We start from the raw sequence: 24,998 nt of genomic DNA, 5'->3' as shown, positions 1-24,998 counted from the left end.
GCAGAAATACTCTAACCCTCAAATCTTAAGTTCTCCTGTTCCAAACTCTGAACACACTAGCCTAGCCTCCTAATCTTGACACATGTCATCTGTGTTTTGCTCATCACACATATCCTTCCATCATATGAACAGCTTTGGTCCATTGACACCTCCATTTTCTCTCAAACTAGTCAATTCCTTCCTATTGTCAAGTCCTTTCTTATCGTGCCTGCTTCCCTGACTTCCTGTGGCATCCACCTGCCAGAACTACAACCTTGTGTCATCTATGTCTGTGTTTTTATACCCCAGGCTGCTGAGTGCTGAAGAAAATGATACCACAATACAGACTGGTGCCATACACAAATGGTAGTCTCTCACCTAAGTTGATATCAAACACTGCTCCCATTCCCCACATTGCTCACATGCCTCACATCAGACCTTCACCAATGTTCTCAACCACTTCATCTATTCCCTCTCCCCACATCAGGAAAAATGAGCCCTTAACACCAGGATAGCTCAACTTCTGCTTCTCTGCTATCAGGGGTTTCCTAGGAGCAGAATCAGAGACAGAGATTCATTATGAGTGATGTATTGAGGGATGTTCTTGGGAGAATCCTATAGGGCAATGAAGGAAGCAGGAAGGCACAGAAGTGAAAATGTGGTTCCAACTGAAGTCTGTTCTCAACCTGATCTCATCAGATCTCTGGAGCAGAAAGGGCACACAGAGTTGTCCACTTTGAGGCAAGAAGGCCAGATTTTTGTGCTTTCATGTTGATCAGTCATTGGCTCTAGGCTCTAGACCATCCCTGGGGGGAAGGTACATAACCTCATTTTTTGCTCCTTTCAGCAGAACACAATTTTCCACAAGAGAGTGCAGCTGTGAGCCTCAGCAGCCAATACAGCAGCTTAGAGCTGGGGACACCAATCCAGTTAAGGGGACCTGGGCATGGCACCAACAGCAGCTTTTACAGTGTCCACGCTTACAATCTACCTGTGTCTACAGGCTTCTCTCTTTGCTGAAGTCCTCAGTGTACTGTACCCCTCCAGCAGGCTCCTAACCCAGTGTGATCTATCACCACACCTCTTGTTACACCGCATTTTAACCATCTGCTTAATTTTGTAAGTTCCTGGATGGTGGGGCCATCATTTTCTTTTTAGTAGCCTTCATGCCTAAATAGAAAAAAGCTGTTCTGAGTAAATGTTCTGCATTCACTCATGGTTCAAGTAGAAGAAATTTCAAGTCAGGTAGGTAAGAGTTTGTTTTTTAACAGAACAGGCCTTTGAATTACGTTGCATAGATGACAAACTTAGGCAGCCCCTTTAGAACCAACCTTGACAAACGACCTCTATTTGCCAAATTCTGTATTTTGCACATTGGACATCAAAGGCTACAACACAAGGACCACAGCAAGCACCATACAGAGGGCACCACAAATAAGAATTAACTGAGGTTGGGCACGGTGGCTCACGCCTGTAATCCCAGCACTTTGGGAGGCCGAGGCGAGCAGATCACGAGGTCAGGAGATCGAGACCATCCTGGCTAACGTGGTGAAACCCCGTCTCTACTGAAAAATACAAAAAAATTAGCTGCTCCCTCCCACTACTCACCCTCAGGATAAATAACTAAAATACCAGATTTTGTGGCAGCTCTCAACTTGCCAATATTTGGAGGGGACATCCCCTTACAATCAGGCACCTACCTCAGCAATTTCTTGTGCCACGCATGTGTCAGTATCAGTATGTTCCGTCTGATTCCCGTTCATTCTCTTGCTACTTTTAATATAATGACCTTGTGCCCTAAAACACTTACCATCTGGGAGAGGTCTCCTCCATTGCTCAAGCTCAGAAGTCCTCTCGCTTCACGGGAAAGCACGGTTACCCAATGCAGAGGTGTTAAGTGATCTTGTTTGACAAACAGGAACAAAACTAGTAGCGCACAATGTTGACTCTGTTTCTGAAGTGCTCCATACAACTACATACCAGGGTAAAACCCTACTGCAATTCTTTTACTTCCTAAAGATGTGCTATGTGAGCGAAGAATGTACCAACACCTGAATGATGAGCATAAATAAAACCTGAAAATGTTCAGAAGTTTAGAAAAGAATTTCACAAATTTGACAATCATTTTTCTGTTGGGAAATAACTAGTCCACAGAGGGCAAAAAAAAAAAATCAATCTGGGGCACACACCAGCAGATATTAATTGAATTAGCGAGGGGTCCATGAGCAGGGAGAACGAGAAAAATAAGGCCCACCCACTCATTTCAAAATTAGGAACAAGGATGGTAAAAAGATGCCAAAACGACAGCCTATCATAGAAAGTTAATATTTTCACTTTATTTATCTATTTTGATTCTGAGTTTCACTCTTGTTGCCCAAACTGGAGTGCAGTGGCATAAACTCAGCTGACTGCAACCTCCGCCTTCCAGTTTCAAGCGATTCTCCTGCCTCAGTCTTCTGAGTAGCTGGGATTACAGGTGCCTGCCACCAGGCCCGGCTAATTTTTGTATTTTTAGTAGAGACAGGGTTTCACCATGTTGGCCAGGCTGGTCTCAAACTCCTGACCTCGTGATCTGCCCACCTCAGCCTCCCAAAAGGTTGGGATTACAGGCGTGAGCCACCGCACTCGGCCAATACTTTCACTTTACGTTGACGCTAATTAAGGGTTATAAAAGGAAAGTGGTTAGAAGAGATACTTAAAAATGTGTGAGGAAGAAAGGAGGGAGGGTTCTTGTCCTAGCCAGGCTCCTAATATGTATCTTAGTCCCTTCACTCCCCTCACTTTAGCTGAACCTACTCAGCCCCTCCCAGGACACCAGATCTGTCATCTGTCAAGACCTAAGAATCCTCTGCAGCTCCTCCTTTGCTTATCCTGAGCAATTTAGGCTCAGGCCATTACCATCGATTATTCCTCTCAGAATCAGGGTTGCCAGAGTTAGCCAATACAAATACAGGACTCCCAGCTAAAGTCAAATTTCAACTAGACAATGAATAATGTTTTAGTATAAATATACCACATACAATGTTTGGGAATTCTTGTTTATTTGAAATTCAAATGTAACTAGGCATCTTTTTTTTTTTTTTTTTTTTTTTTTTTTGTGAGATAGAGTTTTGCTCTTGCTGCTGCCCAGGCTGGAGTGCAGTGGCATGATCTTGGCTCACTGCAACCTCCACCTTTTGGGTTCAAGTGATTCTCCTGCCTCAGTCTCCCGAGTAGCTGAGATTACAGGTGCCCACCACCATGCCCAGCTACTTTTTGTATTTTTAGTAGAGATGGGGTTTCACCAAGTTGGTCAGGTTGGTCTCGAACTCCTGACCTCAGGTGATTCACCTGTCTCGGCCTCCCAAAGTGCTAGGATTACAGACGTGAGCCACCGTGCTTAGCTGCATCATCTTTTATCTAGCATCTCCACCCAGAATCCCATGATCAAAACAAAATTTTGTTGAGATTATGCCTCTAGCAAGAGGCTTCTTTGCCTGCTCTCTGTCTGCAGGAGTGTTTTCTCAGAGAGGAGTATAGGGAAGACCCCCAGCCCAAAACCATGTCGAATATGAGAATCTGTGTCTTACCACAGAAAGTCTAAGTTCCCGTGTATAGGATCTCATGCATGATTTATTCAAACAATTTTATCAACCACAATGGGAGCTCAGAAAAGTTAAACAATTTGCCCGATTGAGTAGCAGTTATTAATGCAGAGTCAGGACTAGAATCTATGTAGCATATGTATTTTTTTGTTTTGTTTTGTTTTTCCTTCTCATGAGGATTTATCATAAACTCTGCATGTATATAATACACCAAGCTTCAGGAATCAGATGGTGAAGTTGATACTAAATTCTAAAATAATTTTGTAAACTTAAAAAGGATAAAATGAGCGAAAAGAAGAACATGGCAAAGAAAGCTGGTTTTTGTGAAATCTAGTTTGTAATGTACCTTTTGAATCTCATTTTGAAATTCTGCAATCAATTACTTTTCAATCGACCAGTCATTCAGCCCTTCAGAGTAGCATACTTGCTCTGATTCAAAAGCTCCACAAAGCAGGCTAATTCTGGTTAGTGCACATCCATCACTGAGCTGAACATGCCTTCCTGCCAGCAGACACTAGTAAATGGCAAGGACGGTGGGAGGAAGCAAATGAAAAGAGCAGCAGTTCTGAAAGAAGAAAATACTTCTTTCACCCAGTTTGTATCTAGGGGCTCTGGGAATGTTTCAATTTTACTAATCGGTGCGTTGTCATTTGAGAAGCACATTGCATTGCACTACTGAAACCTAACAGAGGCTCTCACCTAGCAGCAAAGTGGGCCTAAGATCTGGGCCAGGCTGTTTGGCCTTTACAGACTTTTGTTTAAACGCCCTCATTTTCGCTGGGCGCTGTGGCTCACGCCTGTTAATCCCAGCACTTTGGGAGGCCAAGGCGGGCAGATCACGAGGTCAGGAGATCGAGACCACGATGAAACCCGGTCTCTACTAAAAATACAAAAAAATTAGCCGGGCGCCGTGGTGGGGCCTGTAGTCCCAGCTACTCAGGAGGCTGAGGCAGGAGAATGGCGTGAACCCGGGAGGCGGAGCTTGCAGTGAGCTGAGATCGCTGCCACTGCACTGCAGCCTGGGAGACAGAGGGAGACTCCATCTTTAAAAAAATAAAAGCCTTCATTTTCTAGAAATAGTATCCAAAGTGCATTCTTTCTCTCTCTCTGGAACTCCTACTATTTTGGAGGCTTCAGTGGACAATTGTGAGGATCATTTCCCACATGGTGTTTTTCCAACATTAATATCCAAAATAGATAACATAGCAAAGCTTGAATCAAGGTTATCTGTGACCTGCACAAAGTCTGCATCAATTTGGATGCTCTGGCTGCAAATCACAAAATACTCATCTAAAAATGGCTTGACCAGGGTTGGGGGGTGCTTTTTTCATATAAGAGAGGCAGATGGTCCTGGTGTTGTTTCAGTGGCTCCCCAATGTCAGGGCTCTGAGTCAGTTTCCCCTCATTTTTCCTGGTCTGTCCCTCAAGATTGCAAAAGGGTTGCAGCAGCTCCCTGCATGACATCATGGTATCCTTGCATTTGAAATCCAAAGCAGGAAGAGGTTTTTCTTGCTAGACTTTTTATTATCAGAGAGAAAAATCTTTCCAGTAAGTATCCACCTGTGCCTCATGACCAGAACTCAGTCACATGCAAGGGAGTCTGGGAAAGCAAGCATCCAGCATTTTAAGGTTCTGTGTAGTGAGACAAAGGCTCTGACAACGAAGAAAGAGCTGCCACATCTCCCACTAACCGGTATACTTTGTGGGGCAGTGCCCTGCCACCAGCACAGGCCAAGAAGTCTTTCCAAACTGGCTTAATCTCCTATTTTCCCATTTCTATTCATGGCACAAGCATTCTAACACTACTCTGGAGATCTTGGATTCATCTTTGACTCTCTCTTTTCCCTAATTCTCACATCTGGTCAGTGCCCATGTCTCAAGGATCACCCATTCCTTCTCAGGGAGTCTTCCATCTTGCCTCTCCTTTTGACTCTAATTGAGCACATTAATTCAGACCCTTATCACCTCACAGCCAGACCACAGTTCAAAAGCTGCCAAACCATCCTGCCTTCCAACAGAGATACCACTTTTCTGTGACTTTCCTGTTCAGAAAACTTTCAAGAATTCCCCCGTTAACCCCAGAAGATATTCCAAAGCCTTATTCCAACCCCAATGGGCCACAGTGGTTGAGAAAGCTGACTCTGTAGTTAAAAGACTTGTGTAATATTGGGCTAGTGACTTCACCCTCCAGCACAGTTCTTTCCCGCATAAAATGGAGGTGATGCTAGTACAGGGCACACATGGTGTCAATAAGTTGTAATTATTGTTTTTTGCTATTGTTATTTTTATTTATTTATTTATTTTTTTTTTTTGAGAGGAGTCTCGCTCTGTCACCCAGGCTGGAGTACAGTGGCCGGATCTCAGCTCACTGCAAGCTCCGCCTCCCGGGTTTACGCCATTCTCCTGCCTCAGCCTCCCGAGTAGCTGGGACTACAAGCGCCCGCCACCACGCCCGGCTAATTTTTTGTATTTTTAGTAGAGACGGGGTTTCACCGTGTTAGCCCGGATGGTCTTGATCTCCTGACTTCGTGATCCACCCGTCTCGGCCTCCCAAAGTGCTGGGATTACAGGCTTGAGCCACCGCGCCCGGCCTGCTATTGTTATTTTTATATATAGGCATTCTACGTATTAGGAAGGGTAGGTGGGTAACATATATGAGGTGTCTGTCCTCGATTAGCTGATTTCAGTTGCTGAAATACAATTCAACTGAGGCAGGAGAATAGGGTCTGGAGGTAGGGAACCTAAGGCTGTTTCACGCCAACTTCCTAGAACTAAATTGAAAGGAAAACCCGAACTTTTCATGCCTAAGTAACAAAAGGAGCAGAGTACTCCCTTTGCAAACCCCCTGCCTTTTCTGCATGTCAGAAGGGAAACTGGCTGTCCACAACAAATCAGATTGATTTCCTGTCCAGTCTTCATTTGTAACTTTGTAACTTCACTCCAGCCTCTGAATGGTTGCTGTCCACAACCAATCAGACTGATTGCGGGCTAAGTCTTCCTTTGCATAGAAGTATACCTTTGTAACTTCACTCTAGCCTCTGATTGGTTGCTGTTTGCAACCAACCAGATGTTTGCACAGGACTGTGACCTTTGTAACTTCACTTCAGCCTCTGGTTGGCTTTCTGCAACCAATCAGACTGATTGTGGGCTACCACTTCATTTACACGAAGTGAGCATGAAGTGGCCAATGGGAAACTTCTAGGGAGTATTTGGACCCAAGAGGATTCTGTATCCGTGCCCTTGAGCTGCTGCTCAGCCCACTCCCACACTGTGGAGTGTACTTTTGTTTTCAATAAATCCCTGCTTTTGTTCTTTTGTTGCCTTATTCTTTCTTTGCTTTGCTGGGTGTTTTATCCAGTTCTTTGTTCAAAACATCAAGAACCTGGACAACTTGCAGTTACGACCATCTACTGGTGACACAGCTATGCCTGTCTAATCTGCTACTTGATATCCATTTTATAAATAGGTCCTTTGTCTTTTCCTACTTGACGAAAGAGAGTCCCAAGTGTAGCACCATTTTTGGCTGTGCTCATTCTTTAAGAAAGCTTCCTCCAAAACCCTATGGCCTCATTTTGTCATCAGGAAAACCTCGACTTGCTCTAAGGCCATAAACCCTGGCTCGAGCCTTGACTCACTCTTTCAAAGCACTTTATGCTTCCAGAAGCTGTTAACAGTATTTATTTGTCTTCATCTGACATCTGCTCAACTTCAAAAAGCAGAAAGAAAAAAGACCTGGTGGTCTTTGTTTCATTATGCCACAGTTAAGATTGCATCTGTAATTTTTAAGTAGCAGAGATTAAAGGTCATGCCAGGGATTAAACAGACACACAAATTACCTTCTTCTCACTCTACTTTGGTCTTGTGACTTAACTTTTTCATCTTTAAGATTAGGCTGATCTTAATTTGACTTCTTTGTCAGTTTCTATGAACCAGCCATCATAAAGGACAATATTGTATACAGGAGCACTCATTCTGTTAAGAAAAGAAATCGCACATCTTGAAAGATGAGCTAGATCTGTGCCTGTTGATATCTTCTAGCCACAAAGCAATTTCACATGACTGGGCTTCCTTTGCCCTCTGAAATTATTCAGGCAGCAAAGGTCATGACAGTGCCTCAGTTCACCAGTTCATTTTGGCAAAGTGTTGGCAGGGACCTGGGCGTTGCCCTGCCTGCTTCCTCCAGAGTCGTGGTTAGGCACCATAGGCAGGAGTTGGAGTGTCTCCAAGTTTCTAGTAATCTGCACATTTAGTGGTTAGTACTTACTCTGGAACTAGACCACCTGGGCTCACACTGTGGCTGTGTGACCTTGAGCAATTGCCTTAACCTATTTGTGCCCTAATTCCCTCATCTAAATTGGGGATAAAAACAAGCTGACCTCATAGGATTGTTGTGAGAATCACATGAGTTAGTACATGTAATGTGTTTAATGCAATGCCTGACATATGATTAAGAGCTATGTAAGGGTGAGCTGTTGTTATTACTAATGCTTTTTTCCTGGGCTTGGCCACCTGTCAACAGTCTTTATGGCTTCCTGGAACACTTCTTAAACATTTTGCCCAAAGCTCTCTTTTCAAACCCTCAGCCATGAATCAATCAATTTCATTCTGTGGAAAAGAGTCCAAGAAGAATTAAATGGAGGATGCTGGAAATGGTGGAGCTAATGCTTCATCACATTCTCGAGAAATCTGGCCAACAGAAATGCAAACTGCCTTGCTTAAAGAGAAGTCCATATTTTATTCCTCTCCAACGAAACAATGTTCCCTTTAAGAGTCAAACAGCATCATTCTCATTGTCTACTCTTTATAACCTTCTACTCAAGTATACATGCCACTAAGAAAATTGTTAATGCATGTACAGTTTAAATAGCTTTGGCTCATTAAAAATCAGCCTAAAGTCCATTAATTCTAGGACCTCAATTCTAAGGTGATATTTATTTTGCAAAGTCATAACCACAACAACCATGTGTAACGTTGCTAAAAATATAGTCTATTTAAAAAAATCTTTCTGATGGTCCTTATTCTCAGCCTCTTAGTGACCCCCCTTAAAAAAAAAAGTTATAATTTACACACTTAAACAATTTGCCTCCAATACTATACACTCTTTTTATCATCCTCAATAATAACTCCAATAGCACAATACTAGAAGCTAAGATTAGGTGGAAGGAAGTCAACTGTAGCTTCTTCATAGTTTCAGAGTAAATGACATAATTTACAAGGGACACAGAAACCAAGATGACACACATATTAAAAGTTCTTTTCACCTAAAGACTATAAAAATACTTTGGCTGAACTATATGTGTTCTCTTAGCTCTGTAAGTGACACTAATGAAATGCAAAAAGGCCAAAAGGAAGAAGGATGGCAAGCATCTAAGAGAGCAAGAGTCCTAGAATAGTCTGAAATTGGTTCCATCCATCCTTTGAGAGTTGACTAATGAAAACAGGGAACCTCTGTTTCTAGTCTATAGTTCCAATTCTTAGTGAATACTGTCTGTGTTCCAAGTGCAGTAGCAAAATAATAAATCAGAGTGAATTCAATGTAAGTATGACCCTGTTCAAAGAGACTAACCCAGTATAGTACATTTCAATTTTCTGTGGTTCACCTACCAGCTCACAACATGGATGGGGATTGCGGAGTGGAGGTTTGGTGCAGGACCCAGAATTACCAGCCAAGCCAGATATATACCATTAATAAGATGACTTTAAATATAAAAGCTAATAATGTAGAGATTTCTAAATTAAAATTGCCTTTCTCTACAGCAATTTCACTCCTACATATATGCCCAAGAGAATTAAAAGCTTATGTCCACACAAACAAATGCACATGAAATTCACAACAGCACTATTCATAATAGCCAAAAATAGTAGAAGCAACTCAGATGTCCACCAACTAATGAATGAATAAATAAAATGTGGTATAGCCATACAATGGAATATAACTTGGCAATAAAAAGAAATGAAGTACTGATATATGCTACTTCAACATGGATAATTCTTGAAAACACTATGCTAAGTGCAAAAGGCTGGCCACCAAAGACCACACAGTATATGATTCTATTTACATGAAATGTCCAGAATCAGCAAATCTGTTGGGACAAAAAGTAGATAAGTGGTTGCCAGGAGCTGGGGCAAGGGAGGAACAGAGAATGACTGTTAATGGGCATGAGGTTTGTTTTTCTGGGGGTGGGGTGGTGATGACATGTTTCAAAATTGATCGTGGTGATAGTTGCACTACTCCAGGAATATGCCAAAAATCACTGTATACTATAGGCAGGTGAATTTTATAATATGTGAATTATATCTCAAAAAGGTTTTTTTTAAAGTTGTTTTTCTCTTATTTTAGCACTGAATAGATATTAAGTAGTTATTCAGCACAAGTTACAGGGTTAATAATGAAATATGCAAGATACACAGTAGACCTTTGTCCTTCACAAGGGATACTTCTGGAAACATTTCCAGATTGCCAAATAAATGATTACCACTAGGGTTGAGATTGTACAACTATAGAGAGCCTCATTCCTTTGGGAATCTATGTGAATGATGGCCCCAGAAGTCATGCAGAGTACAAACTACATGTTCACAGAGGGTGGTCCTGGCTGCCACTAAGACACCAGCATGTAGCTTTCTTTCCTGGGACACTTTGTCCCTCCACCATCAAACAGTTTCCTCTCCCTGTTTTTCTTTTTACTTTATAAAAATTATTGATGTGCCAGTGGATTGGGATATAGATATCAGTTGGCCAGCCAGGCTACAGGGTTTATTCCCAACAGGTATCACCAACACTCATGAGGATTGACAAGGTAAAGCTCCATGATCAACTTTACTGCCTTGACCCCATCTTATTCAAATATTTATGAAAGAGATTCAATCCATCATGTGATTATAAATTATCAATCTTGTTTATAGGCAAATAATCTTTTGTCTGCATATTTTAAACATTCTTTTCAAACTATATTAGCTGTCATCTACTGTTTGGCCTTTCTGAACTTTCAATTAAATATACAACTTTCTGTGTTTTTGAAATCGGGATGGTTAGCATTGCAAATATCTGTGCTTATTGACCAAATACATTGCATTCACTTCCTTCCTGACCTGCAGAGATGGAAACTGACAATCTTTAAGCAAATGGCAGTACGCACTTATTTTTTTCTGTATCTCAAAAAAGATGGGAAGCAACTAGTCCTATCCAAGATTGAAAAAGGCAAAAAAAAAAAAATAAATAAAATTATTTTCACTTGTGTTTAAGAAGTAGAAAAACAGAAAAAATGGAAATGGCCAAGCTATGACCATATTAGGATCTATGCAAATGAGTCATATGACTATGTGGGACTAATTCCCAAAACTATTTGTTCTGTTTAGTTTTTTAAAGTATCATTTAATTATTATGACACATTTCAGATGTGCAAGACATAAAGAATAAAGAAACATCCCTGTATCTACTACAACCCTACATAAGCAATAAATACAATTAGAGCCCCTGATCACATTATTCTCTCTTCTATTTATTTTCAAATGACTAGGGAAAGGACAAAGAGGCGGTGCACAAAGCCTCTTTAGGGAGTGCAAAGCAAAGCATGAGTCACAGCCCAGCCAACATTCTGTAAAGGCGCTGCCTTTAATAGTCTGATGTGCAGAGATCACCTGGCCAAAGCTAACTCCACCCTCCCAAATCCATACTGCCACTGCTACTACTTCCTGTTTTATGCAAAAGGATCAAAGCCTCTATAAAGAGGTGAATGAACACATCAAATGCATTCATAAGGGATAAGTTCATGAAAACACCATGAATGGCTGTATCCCTAAATATTTATTTCTAAAATAAAATGTTCTAAGCAACTAAACATGTAACTCTTCTCTCATAAATGTTCCATGAGTTTTTCTATTTGTATTTAGAGACAGGGAGAGAACTTCAATTAGGAACTAAGGTACTTTCTAATCCTTCTTATCAACTTTAGCCAAAAGAGCTCAAAATCCTTCCTTTCACATGAAAAAAAGTACCCAGAGTCCAGGTTATTTGCAGACAGTAAGTATCAATGAGAGACAGGAAGGTGAGGACACAAGGGAGAGGGAGCAAGAGACATCTGACCCCTAATTTATCATCTCAGCTTCTGAATCCTGAGATAATCTGAATTGTTTAAACAGGATGGAAAGGCAATGACTGTGTGTTTCCCATGTGATCTGAGAAGAGTGAGTTCTTCTATTATCTGACATCTACTGTGAATGTATTACAGGTATCTCACTGGATTCCATCTCCGAACAGAGACTGTGAGTGGTTATATTTTGGTGGGCAAAGCAGAAAGAGTCAGCGGCTTCAGTGCCTTCTCAAGACGACAGGCTTGGCTGGGCAGCAAGAGAGCTTGGGTCCCAGAGAGGGAAGCGGGTGGGGGCAGAGGGAGACAAAGGGCTGGCCCTATCCATTTTCTCAAATGTCAGAGCTCCGAAGCTTAGATTGTAATTACAATCCTCTTACTTTTTTGCTAACAGGCATTGAGACTCCAAGTTGCCACATCACATCCACGGTTTTGCAATCTAAGTAAAATCCCTGGTATTAGAAAGAAGGGAAAGTCAAAAGGCTGCTTCTGCTAAATTGTAATCAGCTCTCATAAGACCTTTTGTTTGTTTGTTTGTTTTAGAGTCAGGGTCTCAGGCTGTAACCCAGGCTAGAGTGCAATGGTGAAACCATAGCTCACCGTAGTCTCCAACTCCTGGGCTCAAACAATCCTCCCAGCTCAGCCTCCCAAGTAGCTGGGACTACAGGTGTGAGACACCATGCCTGGCAATTTTTTTTTTTTTTTTAAGAGATGAGGTCACATTATGTTGCCCAGGCTGATCTCGAACTCCTGGTCTCAAGCAATCCTTCCCGCCTCAGCCTCCCAAAGTGCGGGGATGACAGGCATGAACCACCACATCTGGCCAAGACCTATTTTTTAATTTGCTTTGTTTTGTGTCATCTTTCTATCTTTCCTGTTCATAATGAGCTTTAGCACTGCCTTGATAGAAATTGCAACTAAAGGTTATAGAAAGAAAAAAATATCATTCTGCATACATCATCTGTTCCTTTTTATTATTATTATACTTTAAGTTCTAGGATACATGTGCAGAAGGTGCAGGTTTGTTACATAGATATACATGTTTCATGGTGGTTTGCTGCACCCATCGACTCGTCATCTACATTAGGTATTTCTCCTAATGCTATCCCTCCCCTAGCCCCCCACCCCAGTATGTAATAGTCCCCTTCCTGTGTCTATGTGTTCTCATTGTTCAACTCCCACTTATGAGTGAGAACATGCGGTGTTTGGTTTTCTGTTCCTGTGTTAGTTTGCTGAGAATGATGGTTTCCAGCTTCATCCATGCCCCTGCAAAGGACATGAACTCATCCTTTTTTATGCCTGCATATTATTCCATGGTGTATATGTGCCACATTTTTTTTATCCAGTCTATCATTGATGAGCATTTGGGTCAGTTCCAAGTCTTTGCTATTGTGAATAGTGCTGTAATAAACATAGGTGTGCATGTGTCTTTATAGAATGATTTATTATCCTTTGGGTATATACCCAGTAATAGGATTGCTGGATCAAATCGTATTTCTGGTTCTAGATCTTGAGGAATTGCCACACTGTCTTCTAAAATGGTTGAACTAATTTACACTCCCACCAACAGTGTAAAAGTGTTCCTATTTCTCCACAGCCTCTCCAGCACCTGTTGTTTCCTGACTTTTTAATGATCGCCATTCTAATCGGGAAGACATGGTATCACATTGTGGTTTTGATTTGCATTTATCTAATGACCAATGTTGATGAGCTTTTTTTCATATGTTTGTTGGTCACATAAATGTCTTCTTTTGAGAAGTGTCTGTTCATATGCTTCACTCACTTTTTGATGGGGTTGTTTGTTTTTTTCTTATAAATTTGTTTAAGTTCTTTGTATATTCTGGATATTAACCCTTTGTCAGGTAAATAGATTGCAAACATTTTCTCTCATTCTGTAGGTTGCCTGTTCACTCTGATAATAGTTTCTTTTGCTGTGCAGAAGCTCTTTAGTTTAATTAGATCTCATTTGTCAATTTTGGTTTTTGTTGCCATTGCTTTTGGTGTTTTAGTCATGAAATCTTTGCCCATGCCTATGTCCTGAATGGTCTTGCCTAGGTTTTCTTTTAGGCTTTTTATACTTTTAGATTTTACATTTAAGTCTTTAATCCATCTTGAGTTAAATTCTGTATAAGGTGTAAGGAAGAGGTCTAGTTTCAGTTTTCTGCATATGGTTAGCCAGTTTTCCCAATACCATTTATTAAATAGGGAATCCTTTCCCCATTGCTTGTTTTTGTCAGGTTTGTCAAAGATCAGATGGTTGTAGATGTGTGGCCTTACTTCTGAGGCCTCTGTTCTGTTCCATTGGTCTATATCTCTGTTTTGGTACCAGTACCATGCTGTTTTGGTTACTGTAGCCTTATAATATAGTTTCAAGTTAGGTAGCATGATGCCTCCAGCTTTGTTCTTTTTGCTTAGGATTGTCTTGGCTATATGGGCTCTTTTTTGGTTCCATATGAAATTTAAAGTAGTTTTTTTCTAGTTCTCTGAAGAAAGTCAATGGTAGATTGATGGGGATAGCATTGAATCTATAAATTACTTTGGGCAGTATGGCCTTTTTCACGATATTCATTCTTCCTATCCATGAGCATGGAATGTTTTTCCATTTGTCCTCTCTTATTTCCTTGAGCAGTGGTTTGTAGTTCTCCTTGAACAGGTCCTTCACATCCCTTGTAAGTTGTATTCTTAGGTATTTTATTCTCTTTGTAGCAATTGTGAATGAGATTTGGCTCATGATTTGGCTCTCTGTTGTCTATTATTGGTATATAGGGATGCCTGTGATTTTTGCACATTGATTTTGTATCCTGGGACTTTGCTGAAGTTGCTTATCAGCTTAAGGAAATTATGGGCTGAGATGATGGGGTTTTCTAAATATACAATCATGTCATCTCCAAATGGAGACAATTTGACTTCCTCTCTTCTTATTTGAATACCCTTTATTTATTTCTCTTGCCTGATTGCCCTGGCCAGAGCTTCCAATACTATGTTGAATAAGAGTGGTGAGAGAGGGTGTCCTTGTCTTCTGCCAGTTTTCAAAGGGAATGCTTCCAGCTTTTGCCCATTGGGTATGATATTGGCTGTGGGTCTGTTATAAATCTCTCTTAATATTTTGAGATATGTTCCATCAATACATAGTTTATTGAGAGTTTTTATCATGAAGGGTGTTGAATTTTATTGAAGGCCTTTTCTGTATCTATTGAGATAATCATGTGGTTTTTGTCATTGGTTCTGTTTATGCGATGGACTACGTTTATTGATTTGTGCATGTTAAACCAGGCTTGCATACCAGGGATGAAGCTGACTTTATCTTGGTAGATAAGCTTTTTGATGTGCCACTGGATTCAGGGTTTGTCAGTCTTTTATTAAGGATTTCGCATCGATGTTCATCAGGGATATTGGCCTGAAATTTTCTTTTTTTTTGTTGTGTCTCTGCCAGGCTTTGGTATCAGGATGATGCTGGGAAGAGTAAAATGAGTTAAACATGAATTAAGGAGAAATCCCTTTTTTTTTTTTTTTTTTTTTTTTTTTTTTTTTTTTTTTTTGAGACGGAGTCTCGCTCTGTCACCCAGGCTGGAGTGCAGTGGCCGGATCTCAGCTCACTGCAAGCTCTGCCTCCCGGGTTCCCGCCATTCTCCTGCCTCAGCCTCCCGAGTAGCTGGGACTACAGGCGCCCGCCACCTCGCCCGGCTAGCTTTTTGTATTTTTTTAGTAGAGACGGTGTTTCACCGTGTTAGCCAGGATGGTCTCGATCTCCTGACCTCGTGATCCGCCCGTCTCGGCCTCCCAAAGTGCTGGGATTACAGGCTTGAGCCACCGCGCCCAGCCTAAATCCCTTTTTTTTCTATTGTCTGGAATAGTTTCAGAAGGAATGGTACCAGCTCCTCTTTGTAACTCTGGTAGAATTTGGCTGTGAATCTGGTCCTGGGCTTTTTTTTGGTTGGTAGGCTATTAATTATTGCCTCAGTTTCAGAACTTGTTACTGGTCTATTAAGGGATTCAACTTCTTCCTGGTTTAGTCTTGGGAGGGTGTATGTGTCCAGGAATTTATCCATTTCTTTTAGATTTTCTAGTTTATTTGTGTAGAGGTGTTTATGGTATTCTCTGATGGTAGTTTGTATTTCTGTGGGATCACTGGTGATATCCCCTTTATCATTTTTATTGTGTCTATTTGATTCTTCTCTCTTTTCTTCATTAGTCTGGCTAGCAGTCTATTTTGTTAATCTTTTCAAAAAACTAGCTTCTGGATTAATTGATTTTTTGAAGGGTTTTTCGTGTCTCTATCTCCTTCACTTCTGCTCTGATGTTAGTTATTTCTTGTCTTCTAGCTTTTGAATTTGTTTGCTCTTACTTCTCTAGTTCTTTTAATTCTAATGTTAGGGTGTCGATTTCAGATCTTTCCTGCTTTCTCCTGTGGGCATTTAGCACTATAAATTTCCTTCTAAACATGGCTTTAGCTGTGTCCCAGAGATTCTGATACATTGTATCTTTGTTCTCATTGGTTTCAAATAACTTTGTTGTTTCTACCTTAATTTCGTTATTTACCCAGCAGTCATTCAGGACCAGGTTGTTCAGTTTTTTCACGTAGCTGTGCAGTTTTGAGTGAGTTTCTTAATCCTGAGCTCTAGTTTGATTGTACTGTGGTCTGAGAGATTGTTTGTTATGATTTCCATTCTTTTGCATTTGCTGAGGAGTGTTTTGCTTCCAATTATGTAGTTAATTTTAGAGTAAGTGTGATGTGCTGAAAGAAGAATGTATATTCTGTTGATTTGGGATGGAGAGTTCCGTAGATGTCTATTAGGTCCGCTTGGTCCAGAGCTGAGTTCAAGTCCTGAATATCCTTGTAATTTTCTGTTTCATTGCTCTGTCTAACATTGACAGTGGGGTGTTAAAGTCTCCCACTATTATTGTATGGGAGTCTGAGCCTCTTTGTAGGTCTCTAAGAACTTGCTTTATGAATCTGGGTGCTCCTGTATTGGGTGCATATGTATTTAGGATAGTTCGCTCTTCTTGTTGCATTGATCCCTTTACCATTATGTAATGCCCTTCTTTGTCTTTTTTGATCTTTGTTGGTTTAAAGTCTGTTTTATCAGACACGAGGATTGCAACCCCTGCTTTTCTTTATTTGCTTTCCATTTGCTTGGTAAATCTTCCTCCATCCCTTTATTTTGAGCCTATGTGTGTCTTTGCACATGAAATGGGTCTCCTGAATACAGCACACCAATGGGTCTTGACTCTATCCAATTTGCCAGTCTGTGTCTTTTAATTGGGGCATTTAGCTCATTTACATTTAAGGTTAATATTGTTATGTGTGAATTTGATCCTGTCAGTATGATGCTATGATGCTATCTGGTTATTTTGCCCATTAGTTGATGCAGTTTCTTCATAGTGTTGATGGTTTTTACAATTTGCCATGTTTTTGCAGTGGCTGGTACTGGGTTTTCCTTTCCATATTTAGTGCTTCCTTCAGAAGCTCTTGTAAGGCAGGCCTGGTGATGACAAAATCTCTCAGCAGTTGCTTGTCTGTAAAGAATTTTATTTCTCCTTAGCTTATGAAGCTTAGTTTGGCTGGATATGAAATTCTGGGTTGAAAATTATTTTCTTTAAGAATGTTGAATATTGGCCCCTACTCTCTTCTGGCTTGTAGGGTTTCTGCAGAGAGATCCACTGTTAGCCTGATGGGCTCTCCTTTGTGAGTAACCTGACCTTTCTCTCTGGCTGCCCTTAACATATTTTCCTTCATTTCAACCTTGGTGAATCTGATGATTATGTGTCTTGGGGTTGCTCTTCTTGAGGACTATCTTTGTGGTATTCTCTGTATTTCCTGAATTTGAATGTTGGCCTCTCTTGCTAGGTTGGGGAAGTTCTCCTGGATAATATCCTGAAGAGTGTTTTCCAACTGGGTTCCATTCTCCCCATCACTTTCAGGTACACCAATCAAATGTAGGTTTGGTCTTTTCACATGGTCCCATATTTTTTGAAGACTTTCTTCGTTCCTTTTCATTCTTTTTTCTCTAATCTTGTCTTCATACTTTATTTCATTAAGCTAATCTTCAATCTCTGATACCCTTTCTTCTGCTGATTGATTCAGCTATTGATACTTGTGTATATGTTTCACAACATTCTTGTGCTGTGCATTTCAGCTCCATCAGGTCATTTATGTTCTTCTCTAAACTGGGTGTTCTAGTTAGCAATTCCTGTAACCCTTTTTCAAGGTTCTTAGCTTCCTTGCATTGGGTTAGGATATGCTCCTTTAGCTCAGAGGAGTTTATTACCTACCTTCTGTACCCTACCTCTGTCAATTTGTCAAACTCATTCTCCATCCAGTTTTGTTCCCTTGCTGGCAAGGAGTTGTGATCCTTTGGAGAAGAAGAGGCATTCTGGTTTTTGGAATTTTCAGCCTTTTTGAGCTGTTTTTTTTTTTTCCTCATCTTCATGGATTTATCTACCTTTGGTCTTTGATGCTGGTGACCTTCAGATGGGGTTTCTGAGTGGACATCCTTTTTGTTGATGTTGATGTTATTCCTTTCTGTTTGTTAGTTTTCCTTCTAATAGTCAGGCCCCTCTGCTGCAGGTCTGCTAGAGTTTGCTGCAGGTCCACTCCAGAACCCTGTTTGCCTGGGTATCACCAGCAGAGGCTGCAGAACAGCAAAGATTGCTGCCTGTTCCTTCCTCTGGAAGCTTCATCCCAGAGGGGCACCTGTCAGGTGCCAGCTGGAGCTCTCCTGTATGAGGTGTCTGTCATTCCCTACTGGGAGGTGTCTCCCAGTCAGGAGGCAAGGGGGTCAGGAACCCACTTGAGGAGGCAGTCTGTCCCTTAGCAGGGCTCGAGTGCCGTGCTGGGAGATCCGCTACTCTCTTCAGAACTGTCAAGCAGGAATGTTTAAGCTTGCTGAAGCTGCGCGCATAGCTGCCCTTCCCCCAGGTGCTCTGTCCCAGGGAGATGGGAGTTTTATTTATAAGCCCCTGCCTGGGGCTTCTGCCCTTCCTTCAGAAATGTCCTGCCCAAAGAGGCAGAATCTAGAGAGGCAATCTGGCTACAGTGGCTTTGTGAAACTGCAGTGGGCTCTGCCCAGTTCAAACTTCCCAGCGGCTTTGTTTACACTGTAAGAGGAAAACCGCCTACTCAAGCCTCAGTAATGGTGGATGCCCCTCCCCGCCAACAAACTCAAGTGTCCCAGATCGAGCTCAGACCGCTGTGCTCGCAGTGAGAATTTCAAGCAAGTGGATCTTAGCTTGCTGGGCTCCATGGGGGTGGGATCCGCTGAACTAGACTACTTGGCTCCCTGGCTTTAGCCCCCTTTTCAGGTGAGTTAATGGTTCTGTTTCACTGGTGTTCCAGGCGCCACTGGGGTATGAAAAATAAACTCCTGCAGCTAGCTCAGTGTCTGCCCAAACAACTGCCCAGTTTTGTGCTTCAAATCTGGGGCCCTGGTGGCATAGGCACCCAAGAGAGTCTCTTGGTCTGTGGATTGCAAAGACCGTGGGAAAAGCGTAGTGTCTGGGACAGAATGCACTATTCCTCACAGCACAGTCCCTCATGACTTCCCTTGGCTAGGGGAGGGAGTTCCCCATCCCCTTGCACTTTTCAGGTGAGGTGACACCCCACCCTGCTTCTGCTCACCCTCCATGGGCTGCACCCACTGTCTAACCAGTCCCAATGAGATGAGCTGGGTACCTCAGTTGGAAATGCAGAAATCACCTGCCTTCTGCATTGATCTCACTGGGAGCTGCAGACCGGAGCTGTTCCTATTTGGCCATCTTGCCAGCCACAAAATCACATCATCTGTTCTTTACCATGTTCTTTATATCTCACTTGATTCCAAAAGCAATATAGGTAAATGTATATATTTTCTATATATATGCACACACATATATCACCTATACAAACAATATATATGTATATATGATAAAAAATCATGACAATAATTCCAAAATTTAAAAATTAGTATAGTCACTGTGAACATTATGAATGGCTTTGAGCATCTGGGCAATTCAGGCAAAAACAGAAAGAGGATTATGTAATGTGCAGTCTTGAGGCAAGGGGCAATGGTATGAGTTTCCTAAGGGGGTCTGTCCTTTCTCTTACCACATACAAAGTTGAACCAAATCCTGTTTTGGTTAGGAAATGTTGTTCCCAGTTTCTCTGTCTTATTTCAGCCATAAGAACTAGTTAAGATATAGTTCATGAACATTCTCTTATATCCTTTAATGTGTATTGCTCCACACTCATAGGAACTCCAGCCTTAGAGAAATCATAGCCGAGCCTATCCCAGCTCATTAGCAGTCACACACATTGTTGAAACCCATATAGCACACTCCCAAAAGCATTATCTTAATGCAACAGGTTATATGAGGGATTAAGAGAGGAAAGGAGAGACTGCATATTCTAATTCTTAGTCATTTGCTATTTCTGCTTAAGCAAAAGGAAAATGTTTCAGTAGACAAAAAATGAAATAAATTACACACAGCAAATATCTAAGAACAAAGGTTATACAGTCAGATCTTTTGACAGTAAGTAAAACTGATAACCAAATAGCTCCACAGACCTATTTGCAGCTCTTCTTTAACCAAGGGACAGAAAAATAGAAGAGCTCATCTAAGAAAACCCAATGTCTAGAGATGAATTGGATTTTGTTGCCACTAAGCTGATTTACAAGAAATGCAGTAATCTGATGCTCTGAAGCCAAGTCTCTTAATAATGAATGGATCAGCATTTGGAAGAGTACAGAAAACATATCATAGACCAGACCTTGAGTGCTTAGTGGAGGTCATATAATTAACATAAATGGCTTTGAGAGTCTAGGAAAAGCACAGAGATCATCTCTCCTTGTGTACAAAGCACACAAGCTTCTCTAACCTAATTAGGTAACCAAATCCTTCAAAACAAAGGATTTTCAAATTATTCTAAAAAATTGCTGGTGCCTCCAGATTCATTCCCCATAGTCCCCCAAGTCTCATTTTCTCTCATCTGCCAGTTCTCAGCATATTGTCTGATTGTAGACATATTCTGCTGGCACAATTGCCCTCATATTGTGTTGTATGCTCATGCAGTTCATCAGATTTAAATAAAATAAAATACAATTGCAGTTACAGGTAGGATTGTTTCATGTGATTTCTAGAACAGAATTTTTTTAAAAAAACAGTATTGTTTTGTGATCCACACAGATCTCTTGCAATATTGTAGACAACACCAGGAGAATTAATTACAGAGTGTTTTCTCACTCATTGCAAAATTTTTTTACCTACTGTGGAATGTTACATTAATGAAAGCTATTATAAACAATGAATCTGCAGTTAACACAATTTACTGAAACTGTCTTCTGAAGAACTGTGTTGAGAAAATTGAGTGCTTGGTATAAATCAAGTGATTTGCTTTGGATTTCCTTAATATTCTTTTTTAGCTTGTAGTTTTCAATCCAAAGAGCCAACATTTGCTATAGGCTCTCAAATGTCCCTTAAGCATGTATTCAAAGAGCAACGTGAGAAACAGGTTTTATGCAACAGGTTTTACAATACATTTATTGGAGCTTTCAAGTACTAATTTGATTACATTTCTAAAAATTATATAACTAGCTAACTCTTCCAATAACTAAAGCAGACATCAACTGTGATAAAACGCAAAAGCCCTTTATCTCTGACCCAAAAGTCTTGGGTCTTCTACCAGCATTCATGAAACTATAGCAGGTTAATTTCTTAGCTTGCTGTTAAGGTCAATTCTTAGATTGTTCACAGTCCTTGACAACCCTTAGTGAATTATTCTAATATAGCATCCCGTTGAGACTTAGACTGATACAGTTTTGTTTTCCCTTCCCAGTTCTCCAAATCAGGAATGTGTATTAGTAAACACAACCAAAATCTCACTTTTTCTCATTTTATCTATCACCTCTTTCCTATGAAATGAGGTAATGCTTGTATATATTCATATACTTTGTATTATTACAAAAGGACAAAAAATTCAATTTACCAGTCTAATATGATCCAGTTCTTTGGGGAAAAATTTCTAAAATCATATGTATTCCCTAAGACAAAACTAAGCTACAAAGTACATAATCACTGTCCTCTCTAGTACAAAGGCTAGGAAAGATGGAGAGATGTGCAGAGGTGAATCAAAATGATGCTAGACTAAATTTCTTGAACCACACTCTAATCACATTCCTCACTTTCTCAAAAGCCTTTTTTTTTGAGCCAGAGTCTCACTCTGTCACCCAGGCAGGAGTGCAGTGGCATGATCTCAGCTCACTGCAACCTCCGCCTCCCAGGTTCAAGTGATTCTCCTGCCTCAGCCTCTCAAGTAGCTTGGATTACAGGCATATACCACCATGTCCGGCTTTTCTTGTTGTTGTTTTTTTGTATTTTTAGTAGAGACGGGCTTTCACCATGTTGACCAGACTTGTCTCAAACTCCCAACCTCAGTTGATCCATCTGCCTCAACCTCCTAAAGTGCTGGGATTACAGGTGTGAGCCACCACACCTAGCCTCAGAAATCTTTAATGGTTCTCTACTGACAGCTTCCCACTAATAAAGCCCTTTATAATGTGGTTTCAATTTATATTTTAAAATGTATTTCCTATTACTCTCTTTGTACAATCTATAATTTAGTCAAATATAACCATTACAAAACATGGAACTATCCCATACTTTGTATTTTATTTATTTGAGATAATAATTCACCTACCAGACTATTTAGCTTTTTAGAGTATACAAGTCAGTGGTTTTTAACATATTCAGTCTTACAACCATTACCACTATCTAATTTCATAACATTTTTTAATCACACTAAAATTAAGTCCTGTACCCTCTAGTAGTCACTCTCCCATCCCTCCTCCCCCATAGTCCCTGACAACCACTAACACACAAATAGGCAAATTTGTGTTTACGGATTTGCCTATTCTGAACATTTCTTATAAATGGAATTATACAATGTGTGGCCTTTTATGGTTCTTTCACATAGCATGATGTTTTTAATGTTCCTCTGTGCTGTAGCATGAATCAGTACTTCATTCTTTTATATGACTGAATAATATTTCATCAATGAGTACACCATATTTTATTTTTCCATCAGTTGATGAAAATTTTTTTCTACTTTTGTGTTATTGCTGTAAACATTAATGTACAAGTTTTTGTGTGGACTTATGTTTTTATTTTTCCTGGATAGAAATGGAATTGCTACAACATATGGTAATTCTATGTTTAACTTTTTGAGGAAATAGCCAATCGTTTTCCAAAGTGGCTATACCATTTTACATTCACACCTGCAATGTATGAGGGTTCTAATTTCTTCACATCCTGGCCAACACTTTTTATTGTCTGTCCTTTTGAGTACAGCCATCCTAGAGGGTATAAAGTGATACTTCATTGTATTTTTGATTTGCATTTCCCTGGTGATTAATGATACTGAGCATCTTTTCATGTGTTTATTGACCATTTATGTATCTTTTTTGGAAAAATGTTCATTCAAACCTCTTGCCCATTTTAAAATGCAGTTGTCTTTTCTTTTTCTTTCTTTTTTTTTTTTTTTTGGAGGCAGTCTTGCTCTGTTGCCCAGGCTGGAGTGCAATGGCATAATCACAGCTCACTGCAACCTTAAACTGCTGGGCTTAAGCAATCCTCTCACCTCAGCTTCCAGAGTAGTTAGGACTACAGGTACATGCCACCATGTCCAGCTAATTTTTAAAATTTTTCATAGAGATGAGGTCTCACTATGTTGCCCAGACTGGTCTCAAATTCCTGGCCTCAAGCAATTCTTCCACCTCAGTCTCCCAAAGCCCTGGGATTAAAGGCATGAACCACCACACCCAGCCTTGTCTTTTCATTGTTGAGTCATAATAATTCTTCATATAGTCTAGATACCAGACTCTTATCAGATAGATAATTTGCAAATATTCCATTCTGTAGGTTATATTTTTACTTTCTCAATAGTATCCTTTGAAGCACAAGTCTTTAATTTTAATAAAGTCCAATTTGTCTATTTTTTTCCTTTGATTGCTTGTGCTTTTTTTTTTAACTGATAAATAAAAATCGTACATATTGTACAACTTGTTGCTTTCAGTATGTATACATTGCGGAATGGCTAAATCAAGCTAATTAACATATGCTGGTTGCTTGTGCTTTTGGTGCTTTGTCTAAGAAACATTCCTGGCCAGGCGTGGTGGCTCACACCTGTAATCCCAACATTTTGGGAAGCCGAGAGGGGCGGATCACAGGACTTTGAGACCAGCCTGGCCAATATGGTGAAACCCTGTCTCTACTAAAAATACAAAAATTAGCTGGGCGTGGTGGCGCGTGTCTGTAATCCCAGCTACTTGGGAAGCTGAAGCAGAATAATCGCTTGAACCCAGGAGGCGGAGGTTGTAGTGAGCTGATATCGCACCACTGCGCTCTGCCTGGGCGACAGAGTTAGACTCCATCACGAAGAAAAAAAGAAAAAAGAAACATTCCCCAAGGTTTATTCAGGAATATCCCATGTAATTTTTTTAAATTGAGATACAAATCACTCACATACCACAATTAAAGACATTTTTATTGTGACTATAACACATACACCAAAAAGTGCATATAATATAGATGCATAACTTTATTATGATTGAACTGCCACCCAGGTCAAGAAATGGAATTTTGTCAGATCTCCAGAAGACCCACGCCTTCCAGTGCCCACCACTGCTTCCCAATCACAACATCCTCTCCTCTCCATGACAAGACTGTGGTTCTTGAAGGCCAATCACAAATCAGATTTGTATTTGTGCTCAAACAGCATTTGTTATAATATTTGATAACAAATATCATTGAATTAATAAAGAATGAAAAGTCAGTACATTTTACTAATAGCAACTTCTCTACATTTTTTATTTAAGAGATTTAAATTGTTGCACAAAACTGTGTTTCTCAATCTGTTTTTGGTTTTTGTTTGTTTTGCCCTAATACACATGAGGTTATATAACACATTCTGATCAATTACTGTCTCACTCTGGGTAGGAGAAGAAACATAATAATACTACTAATAATAAATGAGCTAATGTTTATTTATTGCATGCTCACCATATGCCTGAAACTGTATCAAACATTATATCAGTCCATCTTTACTTAATAAGATAGGTCTATTTGTATCCATTCCCCCTTTCATTTTCACAAACAGAAGCACTAGACTTACTGAGGCTGAGTAACACCCTTGATCATACCACTAACAAACAGCAGAGACAGGATGTAAAACCAGGTAGTCTGACTCCAGAGCCTGCAAAATACAACCCCCAACTCTTCCTAGGTAACTCCGATGCCCAAAAGAACTGAGAGCTGCTCTTACATCTAATGAGTAAAAAGATTCTCGCTGCATCCTTGGTGTCTCTCAGATGTTTCT

At 40.4% G+C, this 24,998-nt stretch overlaps 1 protein-coding gene across 4 annotated transcripts in view; it reads right to left on the bottom strand.

Moving 5' to 3' along the window:
• SHROOM3 (shroom family member 3) overlaps window positions 1-24,998 on the bottom strand; it is a 350,091-nt gene that overhangs the window by 288,780 nt on the left and 36,313 nt on the right. Inside the window, exon 1 of one of the 4 annotated variants that reach the window (XM_050790813.1) lies at window positions 1,680-1,973. The exons of 2 other annotated variants lie outside the window; for them this stretch is intronic. In XM_050790813.1, the coding sequence (XP_050646770.1) occupies window positions 1,680-1,742 (63 nt within the window). In that variant the 5' untranslated portion in view covers window positions 1,743-1,973. Of the gene's footprint in view, window positions 1-1,679; window positions 1,974-24,998 lie in introns of those variants that run through there. One more of the 4 variants, XM_050790814.1, reaches the window with a different exon arrangement.

The sequence above is a fragment of the Macaca thibetana genome, chromosome 5 (assembly GCF_024542745.1).
Source record: "Macaca thibetana thibetana isolate TM-01 chromosome 5, ASM2454274v1, whole genome shotgun sequence".
Taxonomy (NCBI): domain Eukaryota; kingdom Metazoa; phylum Chordata; class Mammalia; order Primates; family Cercopithecidae; genus Macaca; species Macaca thibetana.
This window is presented reverse-complemented; position numbering and strand designations above follow the sequence as displayed.